At 38.6% G+C, this 12,024-nt stretch overlaps 1 protein-coding gene across 1 annotated transcript; it reads right to left on the reverse strand.

Annotated features, from left to right (window-relative positions):
* Nucleotides 1-3,082: 3,082 nt before the first annotated feature.
* Nucleotides 3,083-9,384, reverse strand: LOC125523898 (transcription factor bHLH25). The gene is made up of 3 exons (XM_048688959.2): nucleotides 8,766-9,384; nucleotides 7,522-7,911; nucleotides 3,083-3,282 (listed from the first exon to the last, which is right to left on the reverse strand). Exons 1-3 carry the CDS (start codon nucleotides 9,267-9,269, stop codon nucleotides 3,211-3,213), a joined length of 966 nt encoding a protein of 321 aa, XP_048544916.2. The 5' UTR covers nucleotides 9,270-9,384; the 3' UTR covers nucleotides 3,083-3,210.
* Between the last annotated feature and the right edge of the window lie 2,640 nt (nucleotides 9,385-12,024).

A 12,024-nucleotide genomic window follows, 5' to 3' on the forward strand; every position in this document is an offset into this window, starting at 1 on the left:
TTATCGTGTGATTGGTGGAAGTTGCTTTATTTATAAAGTGGGGGGAAACCCTTTTTCGGTAAAGAAGATTAGATTGTTCTGATCTCCTGTTTGATGTTTTGGGAGAATAGGGATTATAATTAGTTCGTCGTGAATGTAAGAGAAAACTTATTTTAAGTGACGTTGAGATTTGTGCTAACTTTTAAGGGGGGTGTACTGAAGCAAAACTCAAGATATGCTTGTGTCTAAAAGAATGTTATGATGAAAATTATATTTGAAAACATATGACAAAGGATGCTACATCTTCTGGCAAAAAGTTCAGCATTTCTTTTTTCAAATCTTACATTGATCTTGCATGCTCACAATGACTGGCTTTGCTCATATCTATCCCACACACATGTTATTATGATCCATGTTGAAGAAGAATCTGAGAGAAATTCTCGCATAAATTTTTTATTGATACATGTCTTCAATAAATTATGCCTAGCAAGTGATAAGATTTTATAAGTCCAACATCCATCTATTTATTTTTCATCATATCTTTGTTTTTTCGTGCTCAGTTTGCTATTGTCATGTGTTTGACTATGATTTTGTATCTGGGATGAACAAAACACAGAGTTTACAAGGATATATATTCTGTTTGTTACTTAGGAGTAGAAAGTTTGTTTTAGACTGATTTTGGAATGAGTCGCTCGTGAGTCATACTATTATTTATATGTTAAAGTATGATATTTTTGTAAGTGTCAATCTACTGGAAATCTCCCCCTTGTGGTGGTGGTCCAATTGAAACCTCAACCTTCTTACCCTGAAAATCAGAACATTGGTCAGTCATAACCTTGCAAGTTCCTCACTACTCTCAGTGACATTTCTTACCAATACCACACTTCATCATTGCGGTCCAATTTCAAACTCACTGACCAATAATGCGCTCTTTGACTACAGACTAATTAAAGTTGTCATCTTTCGTTACTGAAAAATGTTTGGTTAACTACGCACGCGTGCGCGCGCACACACACACACACACGAACGACAATACCTACCGTTCTACCAGAAATAGAAAACTGATAGTGTAGCACACACTGTTTATAGTACATGAATGATACTTCGACCTCTATCTCAATCTCCCCCGGATTTCTCAATTTTGTCGTTCCTTGCAGACATATATATGGACCATACAACCTAAGCCATCCTCAATATAATGCAGCATACTGCTGCATGTTCCAGCTACTGCAGAAAGTGGTCCATGTGGTCCGTGCAGGAGTGATACCTGGTCGTTATTAGTAGGATGGTCTAGTCTCAAGCCCAAACTAGTGCCGTGAGACCTCCATAATGGTGATGGGTCGGCATGTCCATATTTTTCACTTTCTGGGTGCCGTTATTGATTACTCTCCATTTCGATTTGTAAGGCCCGTCGTATTTTGGGTCAAGCTTTGACAATAATAATTCAACTAATAAGACATCTGTTTTGGGTAACAAACAATTATGAAGTTGGAAACATATATTGAGCAGGCATGCAAAAGTATAATTTTCATGACATAAGTTAAAATTATACTAGTAATAAAATTCATGGTCAAACTTCGACCCAAAATGCGTGTGAGGGAGCCTTACATATTGGAAGAGAGGGAGTAGTTACTTTTAGAGAGTAATCTTCTGAAACAATAGATAAAATGGAAGATACAGACGTATAAATTTCCCATGCAAAGGTCATAGATTTAATCCTATTTACCAGTAAAAGTTTGGTGTAGAGCAATCGCTGATCTAATATTTATTTATTTTAGCTGGGAAATGTTTAAATTACGAAAATAATGACATACAGATTATTGGAATCAGATAGATATATAGACCAATCTAATATATATATATATATATATATATATATATATATATATATATATATATATATATATATATATTATAGCATATCAACCATGCATCAACTCACATAACTTCACTTTACCAATCAACTAGTTAAGTACGAAGTACGAATAATGACCAATTGGGTTGCCTAGGTTAATCCCAGTACTGATTTAGAACCATATAGAAACTGATTGATGAATTTGTACTTCAATACCTTTAGTTGCCATGGACTTGATTATTTCTCTTACCTATCAATTATCTCGTTCCATTATTTGTCGGCATTTGAATTGTGTTTTCTTATTCCATGGCACACATTTGAATTGTGTTTAATGTCATACTGTCACATATGAACATGCATGGTCTCTAATATGGTGTTATTTGGATTATCATTACAATGCATTTTTATGCTTAAAATTTAGAAAATAATAATAATTAAAGATCTATCTCGAGCAAATAGAAAAAAAAGGAAAGTCAATCAGTATAGATATTTTGAGTAGACATGGGTGAGATGATCACTGTTTCCTACAATTGGAATGAAGACGTGAGACCGACTGTATGAATCTATTATTGGTGAAAGAAAAAGTAACCAAGAAAGCAAAGGGTTTTTTCTTTAATTATTTTATTACTTGTATTTCTTTCTTTTTTGTTGTACACTACAACTATTATTCCTTAGAAAAATAGATTATCTTATGTCCAGATGAAATTTGTATCGATGTCCTTGTGAATCTATATGATTGATATCTTAAGATATTTATGCTTGCTATGTAATTTGGATGATCTTTGGTATATTGCTTGTTGTGGCAATACACTAGAAAACAAGCCAACACTATCGTTCCAAATAAGCATCTGCGATTAGGTCCACATCACACACAACCGATGCAGTATAGTTGTGTGTACTGAGGGCTACATTACAAACATGTGTTCAAAAGGAGCATGTATAATGAGCATTACACCCCAATGATTACCATTCCATGTGCAATGATACCCTCACATCAATGACAAGCTCATAGTGATTAGCCCAGAAACCATATGCTTGAGGTTATTTAACTGCGGGCAGTGGCGTGTTCTATTAGTAATGTGTCTTAATGGAAAAAGCTAACTATTGGCAAAATCAAATACAACTACCTTCCATTCCCAATGTAATTTTCGTCATAGAAGCAACATCACTCATGTTTAGATTCTGAGCAGGCATAATAATGATGTATTTATTGCTAAACTTAACCCATCTTTCCACTAAGCAAACATGCATTGGAGCACCTAGCTACTTCGGTTGCCACTTTGTTGTATTTGGAGATGGGCCCATGATGGTGAGCATCGATGCGAAAACATCAAATACCAATTTGACCATGGTGTATGGCACAGGTTGTGGATACCCTAATGTTGATCTAGCACCGAGTTGAGCCTTCTGACCATCTCCTCCACTGTTGAGTTGAACCCCTCTTCCAACTGAAATTAAATAAATAGGTTGCACCAAAGTAGTGTAAGCAATGCACACCGATGAAATACTAAAGTTAGTTCATGTATATTTTCCGCTCATATCTAAATCTCATACAAAAACTTAAATGTGTTTGTATAATACATGCATGTCCCACAAGCATCCCCTCACAATTGAGTACAATTTGCATTGTTGAAATAAATAATTCACCACATGATGCATTGAGTCTTATGATGAGAGTTTTTACACTCCTGAAATTAGTTAAAGGTGATGAAACAATTATCTTTTCCTAATAGCGAGATGAGGTTTCATATATACTAACTAAGCAACTGTGTCATCACCCAATTATCTTTTGTGAATGCTACAATGTTAAATATGTTTATTGGGAAATAAACGGTAACCGTGTAGGGAGTGTGAGACTAAAAATATCTAATAAAGGACAATACTTTGTAGCAATTGTTAGTAAAAATACAAAAAGATAACCTTCTCCAAATGGAAAATATTTAGATGTTTATGAATGATTTTTTTTCATTGCTTTTGGATTAATTCATTATCTACTCATGACCCACGAGGGAACATACTAGATTTCATAAACTTTTGTTATACGTCCAGACAGAATCTACCTAATCCCTTATGATCTATCTAGCATCAAAATACACGTTAACATTTGAACTAATTGCTTGATAAACACTTCATATATTGGGAATGGCTAGAGCCAAGTCGACTACATTTTTTAAGGGTCAGTCAATTTACTTCTAGCCATTGGATGAAAAAGGAATAGTTAGATCTCCTTCTTTTACCTCCCTCCTGAAGAAAATTGTCTCATATTTCACCCCATGATCTGACCATGTTCTTCATCTAGCCGCCTTCCGGCTGGCTGAACCGCCTTGCTATCCCGCCCTCCTCGCGACCCCCCCCCCCCCACATCCAGGCTTGCCTCCGCCCCCGTCCATCCTTCTAAGGTTGATGAACTACCGGATTTCTCTAGCGAACCTCCACCCGATACACCCTAAGATAGACAAGGAGACTTCTTCTCCCCCCTGCACCCCCTTTGCACCGCACTATAGATGAGATCGATCAATCCTGCAGCCGACGGCCTCGGTACTCTACAGCGGCTGCTTCTTTCTCAACCAAATCGACTGACCCAAATTAAAAAATTTAGGCGACTTACATCCAGCAAAACTGTCATATATTATATCATGGCTGGGGTGTCTCCTTCATAATGCTTGAATTCCCAAATTAAGTCTTGGTTGATCATTTGTCCCCATTTTTCATTATGTTTAAATTTTATCTAGATGGCATATGTATGGCGCAAAACATGCTGCATCGACATGACCCTTATCCATGGTGGTCCAAAATTATGTCTCGGTGCAGGAATTTTGTAGCAGACTAGAAACATTAGCCAACTAGAATACTTAAATGAGATCATGGCTGATAATATGGCCATCAACTAACTATATATGGTTGTCATGTCATCAACATACATCAATATTAATCACTAATATAATAGGGTTGTCATGTTGTTTTCACTTTCTGGCTTTCTCTTTTCATGTCATTTTTTTCTTGGAGCACGCGGATGTTCGCTCTTGCATTATAGATCAACTTTTTCATTTGTACTTTCTCCAGCCGAGATGGGGTACCATACATGACTGCCTCATATACTATGTAAAATTCTTACACTCGTGACCTAAACCCCGACCCCATCCCACCTCTCTCTCTCTCTCCCAGCTGTTGGATGTCAAGCTCCTCTCCTTCTTGACTCCGGAAACCGCCACTATCATTACCACACTTCACCTAAAATGGTAAGGATGGTGCAACACGAGCTATCTCGATCTGACAGAGGCATGTTCTAGCCGTCCTCTATCCATTAGCATCACCCAAGTTGCCTTGAACCGGTTGTGGTTCAGCCTTCCTCACTCTATTGTCCAAGCAACGCGTGTCATGCCTTTTTACATTTGTTTCTTCACATGTGGTGTGCCTTCGCATTGGGGTGGCCTGCCTCATTTTCGAAGACGGTGTGGCATGATCTTCCTTGGTCGAATACCAATGAGGTGCGGCCTAGCCTGCATAGACCCAATAGTGCTACAGTGTAGCTCCAATAGGGGATTAATGGCATGACATGGTTTGACGTGACTTAGTTTGGATGATAGCATGGAGTGGCCTTGCCCTGGCCTTGTGATGGTCAAGGTATAACTAACTCTTGCATTGTCATTCCATGATTGATGCTCCATTTCAGTGTCTTTGCACAAAACGACCTAACAATTAATTTCCTATCTTGATTTTTCAATAGTCCATACAAATCATGTGTCAGTGCTCTTATCTTTGAGCATGACCAAAATAAGATAATATGGACAAGAAGTCAATTGACAACAGATTAATCTAATGGTAAATGATAATGATATTTTGGTTCGCCCTTCCTTTCCTTAACTAGCCCCTCTCTGGTCTATATGTATAACCTTTTAACCTAGCTATATTGTATTTATTCATATTTATCCCTATATATCATCTCATGCATGTATATAAATCTTGAGCATGCTTTGAGCTCAGAAACTCTTGGGTGTTAGATGATGGAATGATGAGGTGAGATGGATATATTGATTCTACTGTCATGAAGCAAATAGTGTAATCAAGAATATGTTTTTCTATTGTAGTTTGTTAATCACATTTCTTTTTCTTTGACAATCGCTGAAATGTACCGGGTTTCCCTTAGCATTTTTTATATTTCTTCCATTCCATAAAAAACACGAGGTCAATTGTACTAATCTTGATGATTTATATATGTGCGTGAGATGGATGTGAGAGAATTGGTGTGATATATGTGTGCATGAGTATGTGTAGTGTGCATCAGTTTGGTTGTTAACTGTTGGACATGTAGACTTGTGCAAAGGATAAGATATTAACGAGTAGTTTGGGTTTGAAGAAAATATGTGTAGACATTCATAGGTCGGTCTACGTAGAAAACCGACGAGGAAAGCCACCGATCCAAGGAGGATGAGAGATAAGGTAGCATTACGGAAAGGCTTGTGTGATACTTGATTCCACTTCTATCATTTCACTATGGTACTATATTCTCTGAGCAAGATAATTTTTGCATAATTTATAAAACAAAGGTTTTGTACATCTAAAGCCATCCCGACAGATGTTTAGTTAGAGAAAAAAGTATCAACAATCAATATACAGGACTATATATATAATTCAATCACCTATATTTCTATGTGCTCAAGTTGTTATATTGTCGGTTTATGCGAAGAAAAACTACTAATGCATATGTGCTTATTAATTATTGGTACGTCATAATTAAGCATGTTTGTTACTCCCTCCGTCATGGTTTAGAAGGCGCACTTGGAAATTCTCTAGGACCTAGGTGATTATCTATTGGTTGTGGGATGGGCTAAAAAATAGCATTCACACTACGCATGCATATAGAAATAGTATATCGGAGTACTAATTAGCTACTAGAAATAAATGCAATGCGCCCTAAATCTTGTCTATTGTGGAAACGCACGCAAATTTAACTGTGCCTTCTAAACCGTGACGGAGGGAGTGCAAGATATGAGCATTTCATCCATCCTACGATACATTTTTTTCTTGCTAACCACATCTAGACACTGTGTATGCATACTTGTATTTGAGAGTGGTTTTTCTACACCCCCGCTACACCCCCGCTACACCCCCTTAAGAAAACATAGCAAAACATTTTAAAAAATTCTGAAACTTTGTGGGAATTATTATGAACAAATGTTATAGGTTCTTGCAAAGTTTGATTGTCAAATAGCATTCGAGGAGCTCTGTACAAAAAAACAGAATCACTCAAAATGTATGTGCACTGTTTGAGCAGATTTTGCATTTTTGTCTTTTTTTGTACAGAGCTCTTTGAATATTATTTGACCACCAAACTTTCCAAGCATCCATTACATTTGTTAATAATCATTCCCACAAAGTTTCAGAATTTTTGAAATATTTTGTTAGGGTGTAGTGTGGTGGGGTGCAGACACTACTTTCCCTTTTTTTATATCTCATCAAACAGTACGTGAATTGATATTATGAAACTATATTTGGTGATTTTTAATGTAATTTAATCGCAACCCCGATAGGCAATTACTAGCTACTTGTGGAACTACTATATTTTTTACGGATTGATACATCATGAGGAAAATAGCTGCAGGCATCAATTGATACAGAGCCCACGGGTTCCCCTGTTTAGAAAAAAATCTCAGCGGTACAAAAATAACGGTTTGAGTACTACTTGCCTTGGCCGTAATGTTGATGATGGTGGTGTCGGCTAGGAATGGCATGCTGCTGGTGTGGGTGATGGCAAGTCGGAGTACCTCCACCTCTGCCAGTACCCTCACTAGTAGTCCATTTGTGTTCTCACAGTGGATCTGCACTAGCACGCTCTTATCTGAAAACCGGACCTTGATCTCTGGAAGCCATGTGCCCAACTGGCTCGGCTCACTGACATTATCGTCGCCGTAGTTGCTGGTGAGGCCGCCTAGGCAGGGTCTGTTCTTGTGGACGAGTACAATGGAGCAGATGGTGGTGGTGGCAGCATGCTTGTTGTTGTTCTCCAGGATGTTCACCTTCTCTTGGAGCTCTCTCACGTGCTTCACCGCATCCCCAATAATCGTTGCCTTGTTCATCTGCCACATCGGACTCACATCAATTCACCACCATCTTTCTCAATCTTAAATAACACATGCAATCTTAAATTTTTAATAGATTGGTTGATTAATTAAATAATTAATCCAAGCTTCTACCAAGCAAGCATGCACACATAAGGACAAGGTGCCGATATGCTAAATTAATCCAAGTTGATTCAAATTTTAGAGCATATCATACCAATATGCTATCTTCATGTGGATAGGCCTAGTGCCATTTGATGTACTATGAGTTTTACCATCCTACTAGTTCTTCTAAAAAAAATATATGGGCAGCGCTAGGTGCCGCCCAAAAGGCGTCCTGTGGAAAAACTGGCCTCCAGTCCATTCGTCTGGCCCTTCATAATTCAATTGTTCAGCAGTGTTTTTTTCTAGGTTTTCAGCGTCACAACATTTCTTCTAGCAGGTATATCAAAATCTAGTAGCAGAGAAATTCAAACACACCCCTGGGGCAAAATTACGCTTTTATTTGCTTCTGAAAAATGTTGAGTATGTTTAAGTTTCACAGAAAATCCATTCTTCTAAGAAAACTATTACAACACAAAAGATTAAAAATCATTCAACGTTGACAAACAAGTTTGCTTTTAATAGAAAGCGTGTTCCTGGAGCGTACCAACACAAAAATAGCCATCAAGGTGGGTGTTTACAGACATTATAATAGATATTATTACTGCAAAAGCTAAAAAAAGGAGATAAGAGCTTATAAAAACGAATGGCATCTCCCTCCTCGCCAAAATCCTTACCTGCAGTTTAACTAATTTGCAGTACATGGTTATTGCAAGAAGCATGCATGGGATGAGATCTATGGAATAGAAGTGATGGATACAAGAGAATACCTTCTTTAGGCCAGGGATAAGAGTGGAGAGCTCCATGAGCCGCTGGTTGATCTTCTCCCTCCGGCGGCGCTCCGCGATTATGTGGTCCTTGGCGGGATCAGGGGACATCGACGACGCCGATGCTGCGGAGCCCTGCAAGTTGCTCCCAGATCTCCTCCCGGCAGCACTCTTATGTCCTCCTCTCGCGGCCGGCTGCGTCGACGCAGCACTGGACTTCCAGCTCATTGGCGTGCTAGCCCTGGCGACGGCGGCGTGGACCACCACATCACCGGAGCTGCTATCCCCGTACTGGTTGTCAACCTGCACCGTCAGGTCCGGGTTGTCACCGGCCGTCGTCGGCAGAGGCTGGGGAGGGGTGCCGAGCTCCTGCTGCGAGGGGAAGGAGGCGGCAGTATGGTCGCCGCAGTGGAAGCTGCCAGTATCGTATACCAGAGAAGCGGCGGCGGGGAAGGTGTGCTGGTCCAGCGTGTTTATCGCCCACTGCATGAAGCTCGACTCCTCCATGTCGATCGACCGATCGAGATTACAAACTCCCAACCCAACTATGCTAGATCTCCACTACAAGAACAAATTAAATCACGAAACTGAGTATCTTACATTACACTCCAAAGAACATATGTAGCCTATAGCTGGCTAGATGCATTACATATGTGTTGGTTATGGGGTATATATAGCTAGAAAGCCTAGAGATGCATCATACCAAGTGCAAAACAGTGCAAAATGGACCAGGTGCACTGTCACCACAACCCTGGGGCCTATCTCTGCCCCAGCCTATTCGTACATATAAATATTGTCTACTAAAGCACATTCTAAATTAGATCCGAATTTGAGCAGACAGGTGGGGCAGTCGCCCATATATAGTTATGGGGATCGTGTATGCGCGTCGGGTAAGATATTTTTAGATCTAGCACAGTATACTTATTTATTATTTCAAAAATATTTATTTTCATTGCTCGTAGCACGAAGAAAATTATTTTGGAGTTGTACCTTTTCTTTATCTTTCAATTATAACATAAATTGGCTGGTATCTCAGTATCTCACACAAATCATGTCCAACGTAAGGGTTTGTTTTGCTTCTAAAGCAACAGAAACATATTTCTTGATCTAGAGAATTTGCGTTCATGTCAACCATAATTTCTTTTTGGACCAAACATAAGATTGTGACTATAATTTTTTTCCTGAGACGTTCAACAATATTTTTGTATCCATCGGCCAAACAATATCATTCATTTGAATAGGAGTTTATTTGCATCATCATATACGAAGTCCTTTTGAAGATTACATACTCTATCCTAATTTAACTTTGCTTTTCATGAAACTAGAGGATACCATGCGCGTTGTTGCAGGAATTGGTTGATGAAAAATTTGGGTTAATAACATGAGAACCGAGAAAATGAGTTATTATATTTGATTATGTATAGTTGTAAACATTTTCTCGTGGATGGTTGAATATTTTGGTGAGTCTCTTCCCATGCACGATGGCATGTTGAGGTGGGCCTTATCCGACTCATGATGGTATGGAGGTCGCATGCTTCCATATTGAGAATTTGAGATATTAAGTTAGTGGGGATGACTCTCTTAGGTATATATAGGATACATCCAGATGACTAACACATGCAACAGCCATGGCGGTGCCTGCAAAATTCATAACGCGGTCATGTCGATTCCATGTCATCTCCTTATAAAGGCATTGCCACGTTGCCTCCTTATGATATAGCCATAGCCGCCTCCTAGCCATATTGGACCGTGTACTGTCCCCGATGAACTTGTCTTGGCCACCATACCCCACATGGTGAGAGCACATCCATCAGATCTACAACTTCACCCACTCACCATCCTAATCTTGCTCATTGCCATTCTCATGTGTCCTGATTTTTAAACAAAAATGTGAGGCCCAAACTCAATTTGTCGTGTCAATTTGTTCGTGCCTGCTCGAAATTTGATGTGCGTGTGTGGAGGGTGAGAGAGAAAGAGATAGAGAGTGAGACAAGGAAAGAGAGGGGGAGTGTATTATTTATTTTGTAGATTTGAAATAGAATAGGATGGAGATCATCGGCCAACTTCTTCATTCACTTGCAGTTCGAATTTGAATTATATTTGCTAAATCCTTAGAAATGCACTTAATGACTTAAATATAGCTAACGCACCCGAAATAAATGCCAGGTTCTGACATGGGAAATGTGATTGTGTATGTTGATTATGGAAAAGGTTTCAAGTTAAAACAATGTGATTTGTCTACACTTCTCCTTCAAACCTAGCATGTTTCCTATTGAAATCAGGGTTCTTCCTCGTACAAGATCCATTTTTGATTATTCTGCGTGACAACTTTTCTGAAAAAATCTTGAATTGTTTCCATGGACTCTCTAGGGGCCATATCATGATACCATGGCAAGTTTCTGGTTTTTCTGACTTGGTTTGATCTTTGAGAATTAAAATGCTAATAAATGGTATATGGGAAATGTTTATTGGATAAGGCCAAAACATTGACTCAAGTACACAAATAAAAAAAATCAACCCATTATTCTTGACATCATTTAAGATACTTGCAATTTAGATTACGAATTTCATCCATTAAATGCCTAGAATTTCTCTTATATGCTTAAATATAGGAAATGAAACCGAAAAAGGGTCAAAATTTAACATGTGCAATTTCATGGTGTATATTGAGCGTAGAAACAATTCCAAGGCCAATAGATGAAGTTGCCCGACACTAAACATGAAAACTATATATATGTGTCTAGAGAAAGCAAAGATAAGAAATAATAGAAAACACAAGAAAGAAGGAAAGGAAGAAAGGAAGGAAATGACAAGAAAATAATGCAAGGAGAATAATGACAAACATAAAGGGGAAGAGAAGAAAGCAAAGCAAATAAAAGATAGAAAATAAAAAGAGGAGGAAAACTATTATCTAGTGCTCTTTCTTGGGTACTCGGCCAAGATGACCAAGTTGTCAACCACGGCAGTGATGGACACGTGTCACATGGTTTGTCGAGTGTCGTCCATATGACACCAGCAAAGGTTGGCTTTGCTGAGTGCCCCGCTTTTCCCAAGTTTTTTATTATTTTGAGCACTCTGCTAAGCTTGGACTTTGCTGAGTTTTATCTCGATGACGAGTATTTTTTTAAGCACTCGGTTTAGGCACTTGGCATAAAAGAATTTCATAGTGGTTTCAGTCAATGCACCACTCATACCTTATATTTAAGGAAACTATTGTAGGCTTCTAAGAATCAAAACGATTTGGATCTTCTAATTAAATATC

Source organism: Triticum urartu, chromosome 7A (assembly GCF_056163025.1).
Source record: "Triticum urartu cultivar PI428250 chromosome 7A, HENAU_Tu73, whole genome shotgun sequence".
Classification (NCBI taxonomy): domain Eukaryota; kingdom Viridiplantae; phylum Streptophyta; class Magnoliopsida; order Poales; family Poaceae; genus Triticum; species Triticum urartu.